This window comes from Acomys minous, assembly GCF_964271855.1.
Source record: "Acomys minous genome assembly, chromosome: 2".
In the NCBI taxonomy this organism is placed as follows: Eukaryota; Metazoa; Chordata; class Mammalia; order Rodentia; family Muridae; genus Acomys; species Acomys minous.
The window spans coordinates 71801735-71826145 of record NC_140484.1 but is presented as its reverse complement, the minus strand read 5'-3'; the positions used below and the strand labels follow the sequence as shown (position 1 = coordinate 71826145).

At 53.5% G+C, this 24411-nt stretch overlaps 3 protein-coding genes across 3 annotated transcripts; 1 reads left to right on the top strand and 2 right to left on the bottom strand.

The window, feature by feature from the left end:
• Positions 1–132: 132 nt before the first annotated feature.
• On the bottom strand, positions 133–13900 carry TBC1D10B (TBC1 domain family member 10B). Its single transcript, XM_084772765.1, has 9 exons — positions 12759–13900; positions 9441–9540; positions 9072–9179; positions 8868–8974; positions 3259–3373; positions 3072–3137; positions 2147–2336; positions 1695–1849; positions 133–1611 (listed from the first exon to the last, which is right to left on the bottom strand). The coding sequence occupies exons 1-9, from the start codon at positions 13643–13645 to the stop codon at positions 970–972; spliced, it is 2370 nt and encodes a 789-aa protein (XP_084628891.1). The 5' UTR covers positions 13646–13900; the 3' UTR covers positions 133–969.
• Positions 13901–16754: 2854 nt separating this feature from the next.
• Positions 16755–19491, top strand: MYL11 (myosin light chain 11). The gene is made up of 7 exons (XM_084800948.1): positions 16755–16900; positions 18018–18110; positions 18353–18428; positions 18647–18751; positions 18847–18925; positions 19168–19216; positions 19305–19491. Exons 1-7 carry the CDS (start codon positions 16898–16900, stop codon positions 19407–19409), a joined length of 510 nt encoding a protein of 169 aa, XP_084657074.1. The 5' UTR covers positions 16755–16897; the 3' UTR covers positions 19410–19491.
• A 165-nt stretch (positions 19492–19656) lies between these two features.
• On the bottom strand, positions 19657–24119 carry SEPTIN1 (septin 1). Its single transcript, XM_084800936.1, has 11 exons — positions 24011–24119; positions 23742–23832; positions 23560–23646; positions 23018–23141; positions 21967–22101; positions 21750–21867; positions 21105–21206; positions 20893–20992; positions 20553–20718; positions 20102–20192; positions 19657–19997 (listed from the first exon to the last, which is right to left on the bottom strand). Exons 1-11 carry the CDS (start codon positions 24011–24013, stop codon positions 19911–19913), a joined length of 1104 nt encoding a protein of 367 aa, XP_084657062.1. The 5' UTR covers positions 24014–24119; the 3' UTR covers positions 19657–19910.
• Positions 24120–24411: the final 292 nt, after the last annotated feature.

The following is a 24411-nucleotide window of genomic DNA, read 5'->3' as shown; positions in this document are numbered from 1 at the left end:
ACCCGCCTGCCTCTGCCTCCCTGAGCGCTGGGGTTACAGGTTTATGCCACCGGGCCCAGCTGGGACTCAGACTTTGTTCTAGCACCCTCCACTTTTCTCCACAACCCTCTTCAAATAAAGGCAGGAGACAGATCCAGGTATAACAGCAGGCTCTTTTGCCGGTTCCTCAAAGCCACATACCGCCACTGGGGTGGGGCCAAGACAGAAGAGAATGTAAACACTGGGTTCCACCCCCTGGACTCAAGGGAAGACCCTTACTCAGAGAGGGACTTGACGCTGGAAAGGAACAAAATGAAAGACAGGCTTCCTGATGAGACAGCAGAGGCCTGAGCATACAAAGCAGTGGGTTAGAAGAGAGTAGGACGTGGGTGGGAAGGAAATGGAGGACATTTCCTTGCATATCCCCTTAAATAAACTGCAGTGCAGCACTATGGGAGGAGGAGAGGACAGAGCCCACCCTAGGCCAACCTGACCTTCTGTACATAATTACAACACAAGGATATCCAGGAGAGAAAAAACAGCCTTGGCCCCAGAAAGATACTGGGGTGACAGGCAGGGCCCCAAGACAAGAAAAGGAACCTAGCTCCACCATCTAAGGGAAGCCACTGGAGTGTAAGAATCTGCAACTGCTAACTGCCATTGCCAAGAGCCACCCATGTAGTGACAAAAGGCCAATTAAGACAGCACCCCAGAAGGAATTCGTAGGAGTGACAGAGACCCAAGCTGGGCCTAATTGGACGAAAGAGTCTCCAGACTTGGTCGCTGTTACCCTAGGAAACGTAACTGTCCCATGCACTGTGGCTGTCCTGGCCATACAGGGATCAGCAGCTGGCAAGGAGTCAGGGAGATCAAGCCACTTTCCTCAGAGAAAGGACGAGCCTGCTAAGGGAGCTGGGAGAACACCCCTGTCATGCCTGCTCTTGGCAGAGGGAAAGGAGGAGGGCCATGCCATCCAGACCCAGCAAGAGGTCAGAAGTAAGCATCCTGCCGGGCCTCAGCTGCTGACCTGTCCCCATCATCATGGGGTGCTGGGGGCCCATCTGCCTTTCGACGCAGGGAGAGTTTCCGGCCCTGGCCCTTCTTCTCCTGCCTCTGGCGCTCCTTCTCCTGCCTCTGGCGCTCCTTCTCCTGCTTCTCCCGCTCCTTCTCCTGCCTCTGCCGCTCCTTCTCCCGCTCCTTGTCCTGCTTCTGCCGCTCCCTCTCCCGCTCCTTGTCCTGCCTCTGGCGCTCCTTCTCCTGCCGTCTGGTCTCCTTGCTGGTGCCTAGTGGGGTGCTGTTGCCAGTGGGTGAAGGAAGAGATGGGTGCAGTCCCTCAGCAGTGACGACAGCCCCAGGGACAGGGCCGGCGCTGGCCCTGCGGACAGGAGGTGGTGGAGAAGGAGCCCCTCCAGCTACCCGGGAGCCTCTGCTCTTGAGACTAGGGAGGCTGAGGAGGCTGGAGGAAGGGCCGAGGGGTGGTTGCTGCCGCCTGCGCTCCTCATGGATGGCTCGGGAGCCATGTAGTCGCCGTGAGGGCCGATACTGCAGCTCTCCCCTAGTTTCCCGCCACTTCTTCAGCTGGGCTGTATTCTCCCGCTCAATCAATGCTTCTGTCACTGGGAGGTTGGTTACCTAGACAGAGGACAGGGAGCCAGAGTATAGACAGTGTGGAAATGCCTTGAAGTGGGCAAGGTATGCTGAGGCTCGTGGCCTACCTCATGCACCAGGAAGTCCTCCTGCATACACTGCTGTGGCAGGTTTCGAAGCTGCTCCATGGTTTCATACATGCCTTGACAGGAGCGTAGCTTTTCCACAGAACCCAGTGTGTGTCGCAGTAGGACTAGAGCCACTCGGAAGATGATCTTAACGCCTACAGGGTCAGAGAGGAATGCAAAGAGAGATCAGGTCCAGGATCTCACCTGTCTCATGGAGGAAAAGAGCCTCTGCTGCTGTTTTCTGCGAGCCTTACAGGCGAAGAAAGTTGCAATGGGTTGTGGACTTCTTGGAGGGCAAGCAGACTCTAGGTTGGTGGCGGAACCGAGATGGGTCCTGCTTTTCCTTCCTGCAGACTGCTTATTATGAAGCCTAGGCCCAACAATACTTCTGTTCACGGGCTACCAGTAAAGTAACAAATCCCAGCCCTCAGCCTAGACAGCCACGGAAATACCTTCACAGAAAAACATGTCCCAGACACGCAGCACTGAGGCCCAGGGCAGGGTGCGGGCAAAGATGCACATGAACCACTCTGTCATGTAGAGCACGGGGTCAATGCGCTGCCGCCGAAGGTGCCGATGTGCCAGCGGGGAAGCCCGGCGCAGGAGGGCAAAGAAAATCTCTCCGTCCACCTGAACAGCCTCCTGGAGGTGACGGGAAGAGCGTGAGAAGTGCGCCGGTCCCTTCTGGGTACACCCAAACCTAAGAGGGTGTTGCCGGTCCCTTCTGGGTACACCCAAACCTAAGAGGGTGCTGCCGGCCCCTTCAGGGTACACCCAAACCTAAGAGGGGGTTGCCGGCCCCTTCTGGGTACACCCAAACCTAAGAGGGGGTTGCCGGCCCCTTCTGGGTACACCCAAACCTAAGAGGGGGTTGCCGGCCCCTTCTGGGTACACCCAAACCTAAGAGGGGGTTGCCGGTCCCTTCAGGGTACACCCAAACCTAAGAGGGGGTTGCCGGTCCCTTCTGGGTACACCCAAACCTAAGAGGGGGTTGCCGGCCCCTTCTGGGTACACCCAAACCTAAGAGGGGGTTACCGGCCCCTTCAGGGTACACCCAAACCTAAGAGGGGGTTGCCGGCCCCTTCTGGGTACACCCAAACCTAAGAGGGGGTTGCCGGCCCCTTCTGGGTACACCCAAACCTAAGAGGGGGTTACCGGCCCCTTCAGGGTACACCCAAACCTAAGAGGGGGTTGCCGGCCCCTTCTGGGTACACCCAAACCTAAGAGGGGGTTGCCGGCCCCTTCAGGGTACACCCAAACCTAAGAGGGGGTTAACCTCAGTGGTAGAGGAACAGAAGGACAAGTGAGGCAAGGCAGGGACCCACGGCAGCCTTGGGGGGGTCACAGCCCCAGTGCACCCAGCTTCCAGACACTCACCAGCCCTGCGCTGTAGTAACCTGGGAGGTACTTGTCGCAGATCTGTACCAGGCACCAAAAGGCTTGCTAAGAAAGGCGAGAACAAGGAGGCAGTGTGGGCCCAAGAGCCGGGGGTGGGCAGCCCTCCCTCACCACGGCATGCCGACATCTTCTCACCCCCACCCCACACAGGTCCACTTATGCTGACCTCCGCAGGCATGTGCATGAGCAGCACGGCAGCCACCGGGGCCTGGGCCTGACAGTAGCCCTCGTCAGGCCTGTAGATGGTGTAGGCCTTCAGGATTCGGTACAGGTCCTGTTGCCTAAATGGAGTGCAGAAGACGGCAGTCGTCGAGCCTGCCCCTAGCCCTGAGCAGCGCGCGCTTACATCAAGTTCTCAGCCAGTCCCAGCGTGTCACCACCACAGCTTCCCAGCCCCGCCTGCCAGAGGGTCCCCATCAAAGTACCCCAGGTCCTGGCCTTTCATGCCCATTCCCTCCTTCACCTGCAGCCACCCCCAAAGCAATCACGGTCATTTTCTGGAGGAACCTATCAACAGCCATAGCTCCGCCCCTCCTCTGGAACCAGTGTTTTTAGACCCCAGGGCAGGCGATCTGTTTTCGGTTTCCCTGGATCTCCTCAGCCCTCCCAACATGTCCAGGAGTCCTGGTTCTTGAAGGCCAGGGAGCCAGCTATAGCTCACACCTTCTCTTATCTGTGCATTGAAGCAGATCTGTGCCTTAGCCCTGCTCTTCTTCCCTGCTGAGTTCCATCGTACCTGATATTTCCATCTACTCAAAATCAGCCTCCTGCATTCCCAGAGTCTAGCCACCAAGTCTGAGCACACTACACCCTGCACTTCATTCACATCTTCTCTCCTCCCCTCCACAGCTACTTCCACCTCTGACCTCTATCTCCAGCCCCAAAGCATCCATCACCTCCCAGATCTCCCCGCCTCCAGCCAAACTGCTAATACTGTCTATGGATTTCTGATGCTTCTGCTTCCATCTCTCCAGTACCAGGATTAACAGCACGCATCACCACACTTGGTTTCCTGTGGTGCTGTAAATCAGACTTATGCATGCGAGACAGGCAACGCCTGTTTGTTAATGTAGTGACACAGCTGACGATGCTGATTATTCTACCTAATATATAATAAAAGTGATCAACACCAAACGAACACTAACCAAACACTGGGGGGCCAAACAGATAGCTCAGCAGTTAAGAGGACTTGCGTTGCTCTTACAGAGGACCCAGGCTTAGCTCCCAGCACTCACATACATGGTGGCGCATAACCACCTGTAACTCCAGTTCCAGATGACCCCACATTTCTCCTGACATCCTTAGGCACCAGACATGCAAAAATGTAGCCTCTACCATATCCACCTGGATCCCAGCCTGCCTTTCTTCGAGTGTGCTACCCTTTCCGCTTCATCAATTTTTCTCCTTTTTCAAGTTTCCATTTCTTTTACAGCACTAGGATTGATCCCAGGGCCTTGGGCATGCTAGGCATGCACTCTACCACTGAGCTACATTTCCAGACCGACTGTTTTTTCTTTTTCCTTACTGAGGGTGTCAGGCTTGTCAATCAAGTGCCTTTATCCACTGAGCACCTCACTGGTCCTTACTCTTGTTTAAAACGTCCCTTAATCCCACTGTCTAAAGAACACAGTTTCCTTCCTTACTAGTCAGCCAAGTTTCTCTAGACTCTTGCTAGGCACTTCCCTGTGTTCCCCACAAAACTCCTTTTTTTCAGATCACTAATGAGACAGATATAATGGCTCACTCTGTTAACTCTAGGACTCGAGGCTAAGAAAGGAAGATTTCCAGAACTCTGAGGCTGAGCTATACTGTAAGAGTGTCTCAAAAAAAAAAAAAAAAAGAGCTGGGTGTGGTAGTGTACACCTGTAATCCCAGCACTCAGGGAGGCAGAGGTAGGCGGATCTCTTGTGAGTTTGAGGTCTACATGAGTCCAGGAAAGCCAAGGCTGTTACAAAGAGAAAACCCTGTCTCGGGGGTGGGGAGTCACTAATGGCCTACAGCCAAACTAATCCTCAGACTTTATTTACTCATCCCTCAGCACCATTTTCTGAAGCTTGAGATTTGAGGCTCTTCTTCTTTTTGCTTTCAGAAGTCAGACTTTACCCCCACCTCTATGGCTTCTGATTTCTAGTGCTCCCCGTCCCCTCTTTGAGACAGAGGACTGGCTTCATAGACCTCAAACTCATAGCGACCCGCCTGCCTCTGCCTCCGAGTGCTGGGATTACAGACGTGTGCCACTGCACCTGGCCTCTCTCTTTATTTTTCTTTTTAAAAATTGTTTTACTTGCAGTTGGGCCGGTGGTGTACGCCTTTAATCCCAGCACTCTGGGAGGCAGAGGCAGGCAGATCACTGTGAGTTCAAGGCCAGCCGGTGAGTCTAGGACAGCCAAGGCTACACAGAGAAACCCTGTATCGGAAAAACAAAAATACCCCAAACAAACAAAATTGCTTTATTTGCTGGGCAGTGGTAGCGCAGGTCTTTAATCCTAGCACTTGGGAGGCAGAGGCAGGTGGATCCTGTGAGTTTGGGGCCAGCATGGTCTACAAAGTGAGTTCAGGACAGGCAGGGATACACCTGGCTAGTTTGTAGGGAAAAAAATGTTTTATTTATGAGTGCTTTATCTACATGTACACATGCACACCAGATCACATTGTAGATGGTTGTGAGCCACCGTGTGCTTGCTGGAAATTGAACTCAGGTCCTCTGGAAAAGTAGCCAGTGCTCTCAACTGCTGAGCCACCTCTCCAGCCCGTTTATATATTTTTCATTTTCTCATTCCCAAAATATTGGTAGTTCCAGGTTCAAGCCTTGCTTGCCTATCTTTATAATTTATTTAATTACTTTGAGACAGGTCTTACTCTGCATGTCTGACTGGCCTAAGACTCAGAAGGATCCACCTGTCTCTACCTCCCAGGCTGGGATCAGAAGATGAATGTTACCACACCAGGTCCCATCTTCCTTTTGTACCTGAACTTGCTGCTTGAAGAGCTCATCTCATTCTGTGGGTGAGCAAGCCTAATCCTTCATAAGCACTTTCAATTACCAACTTAAGCTTCTTTCTTGAGCCAGGCAGCAGTGGCACATGCCTTTAATCCCAGCAGAAGCAAGGGGATCTTTGAGTTTAAGGCCAGCCTGGTCTATATAGTGAGTTCCAGGACAGCCAAGGCTAATAGAAACCCTGTATCAACAAACAAACAACAACAAAAAGCCCTTTTTGCTGGATGGTGGTACCACTCACATTTAATCCCAGCACTTGGGGGGTAAGGCAGGTGGATCTCTGTGGTCTACAGAGCAAGTTCCAGTACAGCCAGAGCTGTTACACAGAAAAACCCTATCTCAAAAAACAAAAAAACAAAAAAAAATTTTTGAGCTAGGTAATCCCTGGACTCAGGGAGGCGGAAGCAGAGTCAGGTGGCTCTCTGTGAGTTTGAGGCCAGCCTTGTCTAAGAAGCAAGTCTAGGACAGTCAAGGTTACACATAGAAACCCTCTCTTGAAAAACCAAAAATCAGGGGCTGGAGAGATGGCTCAGTGGTTGAGAGCACTGTCTGCTCTTCCAGAGGTTCTGAGTTCAATTCCCAGCAACCACATGTGGCTCACAACAATCTATAATGTGATCTAATGCCCTCTTCTGGCCTGCAGGGATACAAGCAGGCTGGGCACTGTATACATAATGAATAAATAAATCTTAAAAAAAGAAAAACCAAAAACCACAGGTTTGGTGGTGCATGCCTTTAAGCCCACCACTTGGGAGGAAGAGGCAGGTGAATCTCTGAGTTCAAGGCCAGCATAATCTACAGAGTGAGTTCCAGGACAGCCAGGGCTACACAAAGAAACCCTATCTGGGGGAGAGGGGGGGAGAAAGAAAGAAAGAAAAAAGAAAAACCAAAAAATAACAAAACCCCACCAAAACAAAAAAGCAAGCAAGCGGACAAACAAACCCTCCTTTTCTGAAATTCGGGCTTATGATATATTTAGTACCCAACCTGCCTACAGCCCAAACCTTGTCCTAGTTTGGGACACAGTCTTACTCTAGCAAAACTGTCTGGGAACTCAAGACGTATGTCAGGTGCCTCAACTCATGAGAATCCTCCTGCCTCAGCTCCCTAAGTGCTGGTTTGATCCACAGCCACCCCCAAATCCTTCTAGTTCCACTTAAGAACCTGAGACTATAGGCATGAGCTACCAAGTCTGACTCTAAAACCTCTAGCGTAACCAAGATCTACCTTTCCTCCAATTCTCTGCCCTTTGCTAGGAAGTAGCCAGCCTCTCCCGCGCCCTGCTCTTGAACCCTGACCCTACACGCTGTCCGTTCTCCTCACTGCCTTAACCCCTCCCCCGCTTATCACTCCCTCGCATGCTTTCCTCCATCTAGCACTGTCTACTCACGCAGGAAGACAGCTTTTGGGTTTGGTTCATTGCTGTCATCTGTGACTAAAATAGTATCTGACAGAAGTAGGTACTAAATAACTATTTGCTGAAAGATGAACATATTGCTAAACATGTTTATCTGAGGTAGGCATGGTAGCATATATCTATAGTCTTGCATTTGAGAGGCTGCAGCAGAGTACCGAGCTCCAGGCCAGTCTGCACTATCCAGCAAATTCAAGGTCACTCTCAACAAACAAACCAAAAAAAAAAAAAAAAAAAAGCTAGCCGTGGTGGCATAGCCTTTAATCCTATGGGAGACGGAGATGGATCTGAATTAGAAGCTAGTCTCATCTACGTAGTCAAATCCTATCTCAAGGAAAAACCTTACATAAAGAAAGAAAGTATATACTTAAAGTTCATCTAGGGCTGAGAACATAGCTGTATACAGCAGAAAAGCCCATATGAACCTAAGATCACCTCGCATACTAGTAAGGAGTGGTATCATTATTTCATCCTGAAGAAGCCTTACCTACAGAATAAAACCCAGCTGGGTGTGGTGGCGCCCACCTTTAATCCCAGCACTGTGGAGGCAGAGGCAGGTGGATCTATGAGTTCGAGGCCAGCCTGGTCTACAAAGTGAGCCCAAGACAGCCAAGGCTACACAGAGAAACCCTGTCTCAAAAAACAAAACAAAACAAAAAAAATGTTGAACCAAATTTGACAGGGGATAGGTACAGGAAAGAAAATTAACCTCAAAACTTCTCCAAATAGATATATAGCACCAAGCTTTAAAATTCCCAAATGTTAAGAACTAAAACACTTAATGCTAAATTTTCGAAGCAGTTTTAAAACTAAGTAGTGACCACATACGTATTCAGAATGCATTGTTAGTAACAGAGGTACAGCTTTGCTACTTTAGGTTTTTTGTTTGGTTTTGTTTGGTTTTTCAAGACAGGGCTTCTCTGTGTAGCCTTGGTTCTCCTAGACTTGCTCTGTAGACCAGGCTGGCCTAGAACTCATAGTGATCCACCTGTCTCTGCCTCCCGAGTGCTAGGATTAAAGGTGCGCACCACCACGCCCCGCACTGCTACTTCAGGTTTTAAAACACATGCCTTCTTTCTTTCTTTTTGGTTGTTTGAGACAGGGTTTCTCTGTGTAGCCTTGACTGCCCTGGACTCACTTTGTAGACCAGGCTGGCCTCGAACTCAGGGATCTGCCTGCCTCTGCATACTGAGTGCTGAGATTAAGGGCATCACCGCCCAGCAACGCCTTATTTCTTGACAATAATATCACTTCCAGCGCTGTACTTCTTTTAACACTGCTTGACACTCAACCACCCTTCTAAGAGCCCTTGAGGGTGAGACTTGCTTGGCCAGCCTTGGGCAGATGTGTGTCAGGCTCTTACCCGTGCCCTCCTCGAGCCGCAAACATCTCGTGGAAAGGGAACTGGCGGTGCAGGTCCTTCTCAATCACATCCAGCCACTTGGGGTCCCCAGGAGCCCGTTCCAGCTCCTGCAGCAGACAGCAGGGATTACCTCAGAATCTGGGAGAGCCGACTTCTCCTGCAGAAACAGTGCCACACAGCCCCACGCCCTAGAGCTGCACAAACCTCAAACTTGCCCGGGTTCTGCTCCAGGAGCTCCTTGCTATTAGACAGGTACTGCCAGGCCTTGGCTCTGAGAGAGGAAGGGATCCCTTTCCGGCAGCGCAGCTTTACCTAAGGCAGAGTGGTGACAGCTTCAGAGCTGGAACATTCTCCAAGCTTTCCCCACCAGCCGTCAGGCTCCAGACACACTGCTCCCACGTGCCAGATGTGACAACGTGGACGCGGGCAGGCCACAGTTTAAGGGTCCTCCTTCCCAGGCCCAAGCACCACTGACCCTCAGTGTGTTAGGAGGGCAGACGTTATTAGTTGCCGGCAGCACCGGCTACCCCAGCTCCTTGCACATTGCCCAGCCCCACCATACAACCCTCAAACCTTCTGGAAACGCCGTGACAGCCACTTATCCCAGTTACTGAACATCTCCAGCCATTTGAGCTCCCGCTGCCGAGCCACATCCACAGGAATAGAGCTCTCTCTGCAGAATTGGAGTAAGTATAGAAGAGTTCAGTGGCAGCAGTCCAGGCTGCTGGGGAAACTGAGGCAGCCAGTTCCCTCAGGCTGAACTGAGAAACTAGAAATTATGTAAGACCAAAATGTCTGAATACTTGGCTATCCAAAGACTTGTCCACCACACTTTAAAGGCTTCCTTCTCTACACAGAGAATTTAAGTCCCACTTTTGACATTCAGTTTTGGTAATACTGAAAAGACACATTCTGGCTGAGAGTGTAGCTCAGTGGTACTGTACTTGTCATGCAGAACTCAGTCCCAGCACTGCCAAAAATAATAATTAGATATAAGCCACATTTTTTTTTTTTTTTTTTTGGTTTTTTTGAGACAGGGTTTCTCTGTGTAGCCTTAGCTGTCCTGGACTCGCTTTGTAGACCAGGCTGGCCTCGAACTCACAGCGATCCGCCTGCCTCTGCCTCCCGAGTGCTGGGATTAAAGGCGTGCGCCACCACGCCTGGCTTAAGCCACATTTTGTATTAAATCCATATCTAAGTCCTAGTTTTACCATTTATTTGCTGTGTGACCTTTTTTTGTTTTGTTTTGTAGACAGGGTTTCCCTGTGTAACCTTGGCTGTCCTGGACTCACTTTGTAGACCAGGCTGGCCTCTAATTCAAAGAGATCCACCTGCCTCTGCCTCCTGAGTGCTGGGATTAAAGGTGTGCGCCACCGCATCTGGCGTCAGTTTTTCTAAGCTTCAATTTCTCATTTGAAAGGTAGAGTGAATGACGCTATCTACCTGAAAGGACTTGTAAATCGCCTGTAGCAGTAACAATGACCTTCTATGCCTCATCTTATCCTATGAGACACAAAAGTTCTTGGGCCATCTGTGATTTTCTCTCCTCCTCCTCCTCCTCCTTGCAACCTCCCCAGACTCCCAAGCAAATGAATTCTCCTGCCCTGAAGCTGTTCTGTTAGCTCCATGTTCAAGGTGCTCCATCTGTCTGGAAATGGTTGGCTACTTACAGAAACCAGTTCTAGTAGAATGAAATGGAAGAAAGAGCACGGCTTTTAGAAATTCCACAGACTAAGCTCAGAGCCCAGCCCAGTCCCTTAGAAACTAGGAAGTCTTGACATGTGCGTAACCAGTCTCCTCCTCAGCTATAAATGGGATGCCACTACCTACAGTTATGAGGATTAGTAAGAAAAATATATAAAAAGACTGTTAAATAGGAGCACAACCGATGTTAATTTATTTTGTGTTGGCAGCGCCTTAAACAGAGACATTATCTCTCACTACATCTCTGTCATAAAATAGTTCCACATTCTCTGGGCCTTTTCCGCCTCCAGGAACATTAGCTTACGAGGGCGGGAAGGGCTGGAGTAAGAGCGCTGGGTGCTTTTGTTGAGAACCAGAGTTCAGTTCCAATGACGCTCTCTCCTTCCTTACTGGGCCCTACTCGCATGAGGTGCACGGACATATGCAAGTAAAACACCCATACACATAAACATTGCTAAATCTAAAAAAGGGGCAGGGGGCAGGGGGGTCCAGCCCACTATGACATGAGAATGCAATGACAAAGATTCACATGAGAGAATTATTATTGCAAGGACAGGAGGCATCAGGGGAGGCTTCCTGGAGGAGAGGGACATCAGAAGCGTGCCAAAAGGAGTTAGGAGAAACCAGGAGGCAAGTGGATGGACCTCAACAATTGACTACTAACTTAATACAGAGCCTAGCAGACGGGTGCCAACACCAAAGAAGCTAGCATGGAGCCAGCGTGTAGCCTCGAGAGCTTGGAATTTACCCTGTAGGAGCAAAATGTGTTCATGGCAGACAGCATCTGAAGTGATGAAGTTACAAAGCAGAGAAACAGCATCCAGTGCTTGACACTGGAGCAATATTCTAAAACCGAACTTGAATCAAGTTCTTCTGAACAGTCTAGTATGGAGGACTGTCCACTAGTCACACAGATCCATGTTATTTGAGGGAGGTAGCTCGACTTTTTGTTTTGTTTTGTTTTGTTTTTCGAGAGAGGCTTTCTCTGTGTAGCCTTGGCTGTCCTGGACTTGCTTTGTAGACCAGGCTGGCCTCGAACTCACAGCGATCTGCCTGCCTCTGCCTCCCGAGTGCTGGGATTAAAGGTGTACATCATCGTGCCCAGCTTTACTTTTGTTTCTTATAAACTGAAAAAAGTGCAGAAGAAAGGACCAGGGTCAAACTTTCAGACTGAAGGTTGGTGCCCAATCAGGTTCTTGGAGGTTTGTGAGCTACAAACCCTGCCTACTTTACCCTCCTACCCTACCCCACCTTCCTGATTCAGACCCTCTTCAGCAGAATCTCACACCCAGGTGCTCCCAGAGCCCTCTGACCTCTAGGCTAAACCCCACCAACCACATGGAAACCGACTGTTTGGGCATTCCCTCCAGACCAGCGAGCTCTTTTAAAGTAGTACTTGAGTGCTCAGTGCAGGGCCTGGCTGCAGCATCCTCTGGCGATGCTCTAGGCCGAACTACCCCGGTTATGGACCAGCAAGAAGGTTAAGGGACCACAAGAACGCTGGTCAGGATCCAGAGAGAGGGAAGGAAGAAGTCAGGGCAATCACACCCCCACCTTAGGAGTGACTCAGGCCCCTCCCTGGAAGGAACTAGGAAAGCTAGGCTAGGGCAGGGGAGATGAGGAAATGGGGAAGAGGCCACCCCCACCCCCTTTCCTTCAGTGAAAATACAAGACCGGCTTCTCACAGAAGCCCTGCCTTCGGGGTCTCCCCCCCATCAACCCAGTCCTCCTCACCCCACCATTCTGCCCACCGATAAACCCTTCAGAAGGTGCCTGCATCCCTTTTGCCCTCAGGGACCTAAGATCTCTACCAGAACGCTGGCCCAATCAGCCTTCCACAATATCTGACTTTTAGTTAAAAGAGTTTCATACCAAACAGCTGGTGCCTTAGCTGTTTAGAAGGTATCATCTCTTTCAACCCTTCCCTTCACAGAGGAAACTGAGGCACTGAAGCAGGGACACCACTAGCTCAAGGACACAGGCTTACACAAGGTCTAGGCTTAAACCTAGGTGGCTGCCTTGATCCCCGTTCTCCAACTCTGAAACCACAGAAACCCCAGGATGCTCAGAGCACTGCAGCTCCTGCTAATGACTCCCTGGGTCAGGGCTGGCCAGGTGCATCACTTTCCCTTCCCCCACCTCTCCTTCCACGGGCAGGCCCCCCAAGGATGCCCACGGTGTACTCACAGGCTCCCCGAGTACTGGCTGCCCCCCAGGAAACCATACTTGTCCGTCTTGCGCAGGGCCAGCCCGTTTATCTCCGAGTCTGAACCCAAGGAGCTCACATCATCCGCCAAGGACTCCAAGGTCCCCGACATGAGGCTCACGGAATCCAAGTAGCTCAGGGTGTCCGGGGCCTGCCCTCGAGGCCCAGAGATGCCAGGTCCTAGGCTGGACGTGGAGCCCAGGTCTTGAGAGTTTTCAACAGGCTCCGGAGCTGGGGTCACCGTCACCACAGCCACCGGAGCCTCACACGTCCCTGGAGGGCCTGTGACAGGCCCTGAGGGAGGGTCCCCAGGCGCGGGCCCTGCAGATGCTGATGTAGCAGCTCCATGTCCACCTGTCACCTGTCCTGCTCCACCCCGTGCAGTCACGACTGAAGCCACTGTGGTTCCCGGCTTGGGGGCAAGCGGGGGTTTGGCAGTCAGGGCTCCAGGTGCCGTTCTGGAAGGGGTCCGAGTGGGGGTCCCTGATCCCGGGACAGGTGAGGCGCGAACCTCTTCCGTCTTCGGAGGGTCTGTCCCCGAAGCCAAGGCCACCGATGTCTCGACTCCTGCCTCTGCCGCCGGTGCGGGGGACTCTTGCGTCTTGGCGGCTTCGGGCGAGGCCTCCAGGGTTAGCACCACCACCGTGCTGCCCGGAGCCGCCGTCTGTGCCGATGCCGGGATCCAGGCTGGCTGAGCCTCCCCGGGAGCCACCAGGTCGACCGGAGCCGAAGTGGCCGTAGTCACCGGTGGTCCCGGGGCCACCACTACGACCGGTCCGGCCCGGGAACCCCGGGGCGGGGGCGAAGGGGCAGCGGAGGCGCCGTGACGGCGCGGCGGGGCCACCAGGGGCGCCGGGCCGGTCTCCATAGCCGCGGGCCGCCCCTCACATCCCCTCCGCCGGGGAGGCCGCAGAAGGCGCCGCCCCTCGGGCCGCCCGGAGCAGCCCGCCCGGGCTGCAGAAAGGGCGAAGGGCGCGGCTCGGCGCGCGCCGGGGGCGGGGCGGGACCGGGCGGCAGGCGGCGGGCGGCGCGCGCAGGCGGGGCAGGGGTCGGGGGCGCTCGCGCCGGGGTCTCCCGGCCTCTCACCCTGCTCGCGCGCTCGCGCCGCCCCTTCCCTGCGAGGGGCCGGCTGCCGACGTCGCGCCTGCGCAGACGCTGAGGAGCCGCCAGTGGCTCGGCGGACTACGCCTGCGCGAGGGAAGGCCCTCTCGCGCGCCCCCCCCCCCTTTTTTTTTCTCCTCCTCCCGCCCCCTCCAGAGGACCTAGACATCATAGGGGAGAGAAAACTGGGTTCCTGCCAATCCATGGAAGGGTGGGTGGGGTTGGAGGCGGGAAGACAGTCGGGTAGTCCAGAAAGAGGAAATGAAGGGGGCGGAGGCAGGACGAAGGAAGCAGGCAATAGGAAAGAGGGAGCCTGAGCCTCTTGGCCAATAAACACAGCCGAAGAGTGAGCGATCGCGGAAGGGCGGGGAATGAAGCTGGTGCTGGGGAGTTAAGAGCCAGGACCCAGGAACGTTTTAGCCAATAGAAATGGTGAAAAGGGAACCAATGAAAAAAGGGGCTAGGCAGTCAAACTGACGGACGGTCACGTCTGTTCGCGAGATGACAGCATCAACAGTCAATAGAAAGAGCCGAAGAATTCTTAGACTTCCGGAGATGGAACTAGAGAGTGGTGGGCTGAACTTGTGGTTAACTTGTCAGCCAATGACTGTCTTTCTCCACTTTGCAAAAGGATAGGAAGATAGATAACATTCTCAGCAAATGGTAGCTTCGAGGGGCAGGGATGCTGCCAGCAGGCGGTGCCAAAGCAAGAATAGACGGTGACAATCGGAGACAAGCGCGAGGGGAGGTGACAGCTGGGGACATCGCTGAGAAGGGGCCTGGTGCATCGGTGCGGCCCGAAGCCAATAAGAGTGCCGTGCCTGCCTTCTTGAGTTTCCAAAAGGGCCCCCATTCATTCAGCTCCGGAGCTGCACCACAAACCCAGTGCCCTCTTCAGTACGCTCCACTACGGTGCCTCTAATTAGACTACCGTCAGTCCTCTAAAAGACGTATCTCTCTGAATTCCCTATTTCAGACAGTAATCTCAGACCCGGTTGCTCTAAGTCCTTGTATATAAACCGAATTTCTCCGGTCGCTGTGATTTCTGAAACCTTATCTCTGCAAGTGCTTCTCCATTCTCCCGGCCCGCATGCAGGGCGCGGGGTAGGTGGGGACGGGGGTGGGTGGAGGAGTGGGTTTCCATCTCAGAACCGAATCCGTGAACCTTCCATATCTGTGTTCCTGTTCTTTGGAGGATTCAAGAACCAAGTCCTACTATCGTTTTCAGGCGTCTTCCGATGTCATGAGCCCTCAAGGTAGCCCTTAGACCAAAACCTGTAAGACCTGACCTTGTGAGCTTTAACCTTCCAACTTAATTTTTTTTTTATTTTTTCCTGCGACAGTGTCTCAGTCTAGCCGTGGCTGTAGACCAGGCTGGCTGGGAATTCAGAGATCCGCCCGCCTCTGCCTCCCGAGTGCTGGGATTAAAGGCGTGCGCCACCCCCACCAAGCAAACCTTCCAACTTAAAAACACTGCTTCCTGTGGTCTCCATTCTCTTGGGCCCCAGGATTAGTGGTCCCCAAAATCCACACAGCATTTGCTGCCCTCAAGTTCTAGTGAGGCCTGCCACTCAACTTCGCAGTTCATTGTTGGCATCTGAGTTTCGAAGCCCTTCCGTCTTGTTGGCTCACTCTTTCATTCCCGACTCAGGCCCAGACCCTGAGATGATCTGTCGGAGCTTCTTTTTAATTTCCTCATTTTCCGCTCGATTCAGGTTTACTGAGAACTCCCCAAATCCCATTCCCTTTTTGGAGTCTTTCTCATCTCCCAGAATCCACTAGTCAGTGGGCCCCTCCATGCCGCCGATCCCCCCCCCCCCCCACGGTATCCATATAAGGCAAAACAGCTGCCAAGTAAAGCCGGGAGGGACCGTGCAGAAGCCAAGGGCAGCTGCTAAGTTTAGGGTGGCTCCTTCTCTTCTTAGAGACAACAGGTGGCTGGGCCCCAGTGCCCAGAAAAGAAAATGTCTTAGTGGCATTGGCATGGACTGGAGGAGGGGAAGGGAGGGGACACATTCCTGAGGACATCAGGTCCTAAAGGGAGCAGGAGGAGATGCCTGTCATTGCCAACCTGGGGCCTCTGCTGCCTTTTCCCTAGACTTCCACTGCATGGAGCCATAGGGCACCGAGGCCCACAATAATTATGAAAGTCACAAAGTCAACCAAGCTAGTTCTTTCCTAGGAAAGAAAAAGCCACTGGCTATGCTATCTAAGAGAGGGTGGCAACCATCACTTCCCTCCTGGGGTCTTTGACACTTGTCCTCTGAGGTCCAGCCTCAATTCATACTAGACCTCTCTTGTTTCAACCCTTTCCAAGTTCACAAGTGTCCCCACTTGTCATTGGAAACCCCACAGCATCTGGTCACCAACCCTCATCCTGCAGCCCCGTCCCATGTCTGGAAAGAGCTGCCCTTTCACCATCCCAGCCTTCGCCCACGTGCTGGGCCTTCTGGTTGGCATGTCTGCTCATTTGCCCTCGCCCGACTCGCTCCCTTAGCTTTCTGTTGAGTTCTGTTATTGTCATTTCCTTGCTCGCTTGCTAAAGTGAACCCGCAAAGCCAAGCACATTGTATGTTCACAACAAATGCTTATTGAGTTTAGATCCCTGCCTACTCGACTCAGGGCCTCAAAGGTCTGGTTCTGGTTAGTCTCTCCCAGAACTATGGGTGGCCCTGGGCCCCTCTGAATTCTGGCACATCACAGTCCTCTTTGGAGAGAAAGAACATCCTTTCCTGCCTAGGTTCTCTAGTGAGACCTGCATCCCAAGACCTCCTCCCTCCTCCCTCCTCCCTCCTCCCTCCTCCCTCCTGGGCTCCAGCTGCTGCAGGCCTCCAAGAAAGGAGAAGCCCCTGAGCCTTGCTATTTTAGTATCTGGGGTGGGTATCCGCAGGGCTAAGGTTACCGTGGCATGTTAAGGGCTGCCGGGGCAGGGCTATATAACCCCAGAAGATCTGCTCCAAGCAGATTCTCTGCTTTCCTCCAGCTGGAGCCTCTGCCTTGCCCTCAGGAGATCTAAGACATGGTGAGTGAGGATCCTCGGCTGCAGTCCTGACCCGTTAGCTCAGGGTAGCCTCACCCTTCGAAGGAAGGAAAAAAAAAAAAAGAAGGAAAAAAAAAAGCTATTGCTTCTCAGTCCGAATACAGGCAAAGTGCGCCCTCTCTCTTTGCCCTAGAATGGGGGCCAATGGATGGAGTGATGGACCGAAGTCAAGGATCATATGCTTAGATAGTCAGCCCTGGGGGGTGGGGGTTAGACCTGCCCCAAGTCTGGTCCATCCCTTTCCGCACTTTCCTGAAGCCCTCTGGCCAGTGAGATGATTCCACTCCCGTTTTATAAGTGTAAATCAGAGGTTCAGATAGGGCCAATGAATGGACTCAACTAGCAAGTATGGGTGCCAAGTTGGCAGCCGAGGGAGCTGAGAAGGACATTTGTCAGGCAGGCTGAAGGGGACCTGGGAACCACAGCTGGCACATAAGAGATGCCGCCAAGACAAAGCCCCCTTAGCCAGGAGGTGCCGAGGAAAAGACGAGCTACTTTAGAAGAAGGGGCACTAAGAATCCTAAATCTGATCAGGCATGGTGGGGCATGCCTGTAATTTCAACTGCTTTCAATGCTGAGGAGGTGGGGGTCTCTGGAGTCCAGGAGTTCAAGGCCAGCCTGAGCAATGTACTGAAACCCTATCAAAAGGGGGGGGGGAGGAAAAGGAGGAGGAGGAGTCGGGAGTGGTGGTGAATGTCTCTAATCTCAGGAGAGAGAGGCAGATGGTGGGCTATGAGCTCAAGGAAAGCCTGGGTCTATATACGATGGGTCCTAGGGCCAAATAGTGAGACCATGTCTTAATAAATACAAAATAAATAAGTAATAAGAGCGGTTGGGGTTGGAGATGTAACTCAGTTAATTGGTGGCACCTGCCTGGCATGCACAAGCAGCCAAATAAAATCTGATGGGGGCAGCACCGATGAGAACCCTGGTACCTGCCCGACTGAGGTGGCGATGGAGGCAGGAGGACCAGAAGGGCAAGGCTGTCCTCTTCTAGGTTGCAAATCTGAGGGCCATAGGAGACCCTGTCCTTCTGCTCCCGGGAGAGAGGTCCAGGGGCTGTCCTGTGGACGCCCCCGCTCAACCTGTATCCTCACAGGCACCCAAGAAGGCCAAGAGAAGGGCAGGAGCAGAAGGGAGCTCCAATGTCTTCTCCATGTTCGACCAGACTCAGATCCAGGAGTTCAAGGAGGTGAAGGAGGGAGGCTAAGGAAAGCGCCCCCCCCCGCCCGCCCCCTCCCCCCTCCCTGTGCACCTGTTGAGGGGAGGAGGAGGAGGAGGAGGAGGAGGAGGGTTTAGAATTCCTCCCCTCCCTGTGAAGGGTGGAGGGGGGGACAGCTGGCACAGAGCCAGAATCTGATCTGCCTGGGGGAAGCAATGCTGAAGCCACTGGCCCATTCCTGTCCCTACTGCTCCCCGCCCCCCCCCCCCCAGGCTTTCACTGTAATCGACCAGAACAGAGATGGTATCATTGACAAAGAGGATCTGCGCGACACCTTCGCAGCCATGGGTGAGCTCCCTCCGCTTAAACATAAATAGCGAAAGCCGCTCGAGTCTGAGGGGAAATCCTGTGGCGGCTTTGGGCCTCAGTCTGGCCAGATGGACCAAAAAATAAATAAATAAATAAAAATTTAAAAACCCAAGAATGAGCTGATAGAACTTTATGGGAAGCACAGCTCTGGTTCCCTGGCAACCCAGCTCCAAGTACTGCTGCTCACCCCCATTCAGGCCGTCTCAACGTGAAGAACGAGGAGCTGGACGCCATGATGAAAGAAGCCAGCGGGCCCATCAACTTCACGGTCTTTCTGACCATGTTTGGGGAAAAGCTTAAGGGTGAGGAAAAAGTTCTCAGTCTGAGACCCTGCTTGGCCCCTCCCAGACCTTCAGGGACTTGCTAGACTCCTGTGTCCTGTAACCCTTTCCTTCAGGTGCGGACCCTGAGGACGTCATCACCGGAGCCTTCAAGGTCCTGGACCCAGAAGGGAAGGGCAGCATCAAGAAGCAGTTGTGAGTGGCTACCCCCAGGGTTACACTTTCATCATAAATGGGGGGGGGGGGGGGGGGAATTCGAGGCAGACAGGAGGCCACAGCTTTTGAGAGAAGAGCCAGACTAAAAAGAGCCAGAGTGGTTTCAGAAAAGGGGGTGGGGGTAGGGGGTGAGGGTGGGTAGGTTGGTGGCAACAGGTATGAAATGGGAGGGACGGGGACTCATGAACCCAATCTTGCCTCCTCGATTGTCACCTTCTCAGCCTGGAGGAGCTGCTTACCACGCAGTGTGACCGATTTTCCCAGGAGGAGGTGAGTTGGGGAGGTCCTGGGAGGGGGGAAGGCGTCAGCAGTGGGAGGGCAAGGACGGGTCCTTCGACCTACTCCTGTCTTCCCACAGATCAAGAACATGTGGGCAGCCTTTCCCCCAGATGTGGGCGGCAACGTAGACTACAAAAACATCTGCTACGTCATCACACACGGTGACGCTAAGGACCAGGAATAGGGGACCCAAGGCCTCAGAAGACCTAGCCGCTCTAACTCTCACCCCGACCCCTCAATAAAACTCAACTGGTCTTTGTTTCTTATTGGTGGCAACTTTAGTATGTTTATGCGCGCAAACCGAGCACCAAGCGAGGTGGGAGGCCGAAAGCAGCGCCTAGGAAGACAGGAGTGGCTAACAGTGGCCAGGAGGCCCGCAGGGGTCAGCTCCTTCCTGCTGGGAAGAAGACGCCGGCAGATGGGGGCGGGGGGAGGGGAGAAGCAGTTTTTATTAGATGGAGAATTTAAGAGAAACAGGATACACGAAGTGGAACCCGCAGACAGGCGTTAGGAGGGCGGTCTTCTCAGAACAGTGCAGGAGGCGGGGCTACAAGCTTCCGGATTGTAGGGACCCGGGGGCAAGGGCAGGCCTACCCTCTGGGTCTCCGGATGGGGCGCTGAGCAGCTGGGATGGGACTAGAGGTGGGCGATGAGCAGACGCTAGGAGAGGCGGTGGTGGAGGATCTCACAGAGCATCCGACTGCTCGCCCTGAGCCTGGCTCTGCTGCATCTGGGCTTGCATCTTCTCCAGCATTTCCTGCATGCGGCGCAGCTGTGAAAAGCAAGAGTGCAGCCAGTGGGACCCGGCAAAGCCGGCATGGGATCTAGAATGGGATCTATGGCGCTGACTAGAGGGAAAGAGAAGTGCTTCCTCACCTCTTCGTCCTTCTCACGAATCAACTTCTCAGTGTCGGCCAGAGGCAGCATAGGCAACGGGATCTCTGTGGCACTCTGCCGGGAGAGCTTGCTAGAGGGTAGAAAAAAAGGGTGTGGGTGTGTGCGCGCGTGAGTGTGTGTGTGTGCGTGAGTGTGTGTGTGTGTGAGAGAGAGAGAGAGGGAGGGAGAGAGAGAGAGAGAGAGAGAGAGAGAGAGAGGAAAATAGGGTGAGGTCTGAAGTTGTGGGTCCAGTCTTGGGGCAAATTCTGGACGCGCGGGGGGTGGGGTGGGTAGATGTCTTGTCTCTGTGATTGGGAACGGAGTGGGAGAGGTTTAATTGGACCTAGGAAGGAGCGGTGTGTGTGTGTGTGTGTGTGTGTGTGTAAAAACTGGTGGCAGAACCAGCCCAAGGGGAGGCGCCGTGAAAGCACCAAAATAGCCGGGCTCTCACCTACGGCTGGCTCGATCCCGGGCCCCAGGTCGAGCCAGACTCTGTAGGCAGCGAGCCCGGTAGCCCTCGTAGAGCAGGTCGTGGGTCACCTCTTTCAAGTCCTGAAGGTGGGTCTGCACCAGCATCCGCCTCAGGTTTAGGAAATCGCAGTGATGTGGATTCTCCACTAGAGGGCGGACCAGATAGCTTTCCGTTCAGCTCCATCCTTATGATCTGGGAGTATCTCTCTCTTCTAGCTAAGGACCCACGATCTGCAGCCCAAGGACCCCTCTTGTGACTTCTAGGAACTCCTAGGACTGGAGCCCACCTCCAGTTTCACATATTGCGTGCCTGGCCTTACCCTCCACGGTACCCCAGGAGTAGCGGCGTCCCCTCACTGGTCGGGTTCCGCCATCCTTCACCACTTCACATGAACCGACGACTGCGAAAGGGATGCTTTCCTAAAGGGCAGCAGTCAGGAGTCACATTGGCTCCTCCTGGGCACGAATCTCTCTCTCTCAGCCTTCCCTTCCACTTCTGCTTCCTCTTCCCTTCCACCTCCCCCTGTCAAACCTTCATCTCTTCGTTCTGTCTCTTGAATTCTTCGTCCTCATCAGAGTCACACTCTGGGAACTGGTAGATACTGATCTCCTCCTCCTTCAGCTGGTCCCGGATCTCAGAGCGAGGGGAGAGAAAAGCGGAGGTGAGACCAACAGACACCGCATAGCCGGAGGTAGGGAGGGTATAGATATACCGTGGGGTCGGAGAGAAAGAAAGATGCGAAGGACAAATGGTGAGAGTTGGCCACGCAAGATGACCAAAACCAGAGCTTCGGAGACATGCTAGTGAGAAACTCAAAGACAGGACAGACAGCAAAGGGACAGTGGGAGGGACCCTGTCCTCTGAAGACAGTGAGATAGGCAGTCATCACTACGATGGGACAAAAGAGATGCCAGGAGCTGTGGGGTCCATCCTCTTTTCCTCAGACAAGCGTCTAGTTTCAGGGCTGTCTAGTCATTCCGTTCTGAGCCTGAGCCGTTAGCGACACGGCTGCGTGTGGCAGATCCATGCACCCTTTCGTCATAACCCCACCCCAGTCTAAAGACTCCTGCTCCAAAAAGGCCACCCCAAGATGGAAAAAGTCAAAAGCAGAGACGAGGAGATTCAGTCGTAGAACTTGTTTTCGCATGGTGCTAACGGGGCAGGCCTCAGCCATACCTTCTGCTTGAGGACCCGCGTTTCCCTCGGCATCAGGGCATCTGCTTTGCCGATGACTGGGATGATATTGACTTTCTCGTGCACCGCGCGGAGGAAAGCCACATCTAGGGGCCGGAGCCTGCGGTCACAAGGTTAGTCAGAGCTCACCTCCAGAGTACAGAGGTTTCTCCAGCCTCCCCACCCCCCCCACCCCTAGGGTGCCCCGCCCCCCCCAGACCCTCTGCCGAAGGGTGAGATGAAGTAGAGGCAGCAGTGGACTCGGGAGTCCTGGATGTTCTTCCTGTTCAAGCCGCTCTCGTCCCTGAGGTACTGCTCAAACTGCTCCTCGATGAATCGAACCACAGGCAGCCAGCTGGAGTGTGAGGAAATGTCATATCTGACATCCCAGGGGAGGGTACAAGAGGAAACTAGCCAGGGCTGTGGAGTGGGAAGGAAGTTCTTTGCTTCCAAACAAAGGCATCAGGGGCGACTGGCAAGGGGCATATGAGGCATCAAGAAGTGTGGTGGCGGGCTGGAGAGATGGCTCCAGCGGTTCAGAGAGCCGACTGTTCTTCCAAAGGAGCGGGGTTCAATTCCCAGCACCCACATGGCAGCTCACAACTGTCTGTAACTCCAAGATCTGACACCCTCACACAGACATACATGCAGGCACAACACCAATGCACATACAATAAAAATCAATAAATTATAAACAAACAAACAATAAAAGAAGTGTGGTGGCAACACACCTGTAATCCCAGCCCTCAGGAAGCTGAGGCAGGAGGATTGCCACATTTGGGGCCAAGATGGCCTAGTGAGTTCCAGGACAGCCTGTGGTAATGTGGCGCCACCCCCCCCCAAAATAAATAAATAAACAACCACAGCCGGGCGTGGTGGCGCCCGCCTTTAATCCCAGCACTCGGGAGGCAGAGGCAGGTGGATCTCTGTGAGTTCAAGGCCAGCCTGGTCTACAAAGTGAGTCCAGGACAGCCAAGGCTCCACAGAGAGACCCTGTCTCAAAAAACAAACAAACAAACAACCACAAGAAAGCACTGTGCAAGCCAGGGACAGCATATGCCTGCCATCCCAGAAGAGGGACTTTGAGTTCCAGGCCAGCCTGGGCTACATAGTCAATTTGAGGTCTCTGAGCTACCCAGAGAAACCTCGTCTCAAAAGAAGAAACACTGGACACTTTGGGCCAGATGGTCTCCAGACACAGGTGCCGCCTTTTGAGTTAAGGAGCTAAAACAAGCTAGCCTGCAGCGGCCGCCTTCTGCCTTCCTCCTCACCAGTCTGAGCAATCCACGGAGTCCCCGAAGCCAGGTGTGTCCACCAGGGTCAGCTTCACCTTGACGCCCCCCTCCTCAATCTCCACGCCCCGGCGCTCGATGGTCAGGGTTTGTTTGGTTCGAGCTGTGGATGCAGAGAAGGTGGCAGCAGAGGGCTCTGCAACAGGACCCCTCCGGGTCCTTAGGCCTCTGCTGCCCCCAGGGGAGGAAACTAGTCTCAGGAAACAGTGGCCATCGAACTCCCCAGATAGAAAGAAAGAGACTGCAGGCTGATGTCACCGGAAGAGGCCAGAGACACCACAGAGAAGACCAGAATGGCAGCAGGGGTGGAGGTGAGGAGAAGATCTTTTGTTTGTTTGTTTTTGGTTTTGTTTTGTTTTTCTGAGACAAGGGTTTCTCTGTGTGGCCTTGGCTGTCCTGGACTCGCTTTGTAGACCAGGCTGGCCTCGAACTCACAGCGATCCGCCTGCCTCTACCTCCGGAGTGCTGGGATTAAAGGCGTGCGCCACCACCACCCGGTTGAGGAGCAGAGCAGATCTTACCGTTGGCATCTGGCATCTGCCGGTCCTCGTAGAGGTTGGTGAGGAACAAGCTGTTGATGAGGGTAGATTTCCCCAGGCCTGACTCTCCTGTGCACAGGATAGGCCAGCTGGTCAGACGAGAGAGCAGCCAGGATCTCCTAAGTATGTGTCCACCCCTGAGTCCCTCTCCAGAACCCACAGACCTGCCACCATGAGTGTGAAATCAAACCCCTTCTTGACAGACTTCCGGTGCAGTTGGTTGGGCAGGGCAGCAAAGCCCACATATTCCTTGTCCTGTGGGGGTAAAAGGTGACAGTATGAGGCTCCTAGACGTGGTAGGGTGTGCCCCTGTACCACCCGGGGCCCCAAAGCTAGGAAGCCCACTTACTGGGGGGTTAACACTGACTTGGGGTTCCCTCAGGGGAGAGGGCTAGGCCCCAGATGCCTAGGTTCCTGGGCCCATAGAACTCACCATAGCTCTGCTGGTTGTCGCTGCACCTGGAGTTGTGGCCACTTCCTCTGGTGGAGCAGGAAGTTGAATGTGTCAAAGAAGGAGGGGGCGGTGAACTGAGGGGCAGTGCAGGAAGCTGAGCTGCTCAAAAGAGAGCTGAGGACCCAGGTGGCCCGTCTTCTTTTAGCTCAAAGATTTTATTTTTTAATATTTTGTGGAGTCTGGCTATGCGCACCTGTGTGGAGGCCAGAGTGGGTCACTGGGTCCCTGGATCTGGAGTCACAGGTAGACACAAACTGCCTGATGTAGATAATAAGAACTGAACTCAGGCTCTCTGTAGGAGAAGTGCATGATTTTAGTTGATGGGCCACGTGTACAGCTCTGATGCGTCTCTTGTCACCCCGTACATAGCTTCAGCCCCT

Bases quoted from the DNA above. Each gene is read 5' to 3' on its own strand.
- SEPTIN1 (XM_084800936.1), bottom strand. The intron at 20,993-21,104 runs GTTTGACAGGGG...GCTGCCCTTTAG, and splicing joins GACAGAACGAAGAGATGAAG to GAAAGCATCCCTTTCGCAGT. The intron at 20,719-20,892 runs GTAAGGCCAGGC...TCCGCCCTCTAG, and splicing joins CTCCTGGGGTACCGTGGAGG to TGGAGAATCCACATCACTGC.
- TBC1D10B (XM_084772765.1), bottom strand. From the start codon at position 13,645: ATGGAGACCGGCCCGGCGCCCCTGGTGGCCCCGCCGCGCCGTCACGGC. The intron at 8,975-9,071 runs GTTTGTGCAGCT...TGTCTGCTGCAG, and splicing joins AGAACCCGGGCAAGTTTGAG to GAGCTGGAACGGGCTCCTGG. The intron at 1,850-2,146 runs GTATTTCCGTGG...CTGACCCTGTAG, and splicing joins GGACATGTTTTTCTGTGAAG to GCGTTAAGATCATCTTCCGA.
- MYL11 (XM_084800948.1), top strand. The intron at 18,752-18,846 runs GTGAGGAAAAAG...CCTTTCCTTCAG, and splicing joins GTTTGGGGAAAAGCTTAAGG to GTGCGGACCCTGAGGACGTC. The intron at 19,217-19,304 runs GTGAGTTGGGGA...GTCTTCCCACAG, and splicing joins ACCGATTTTCCCAGGAGGAG to ATCAAGAACATGTGGGCAGC.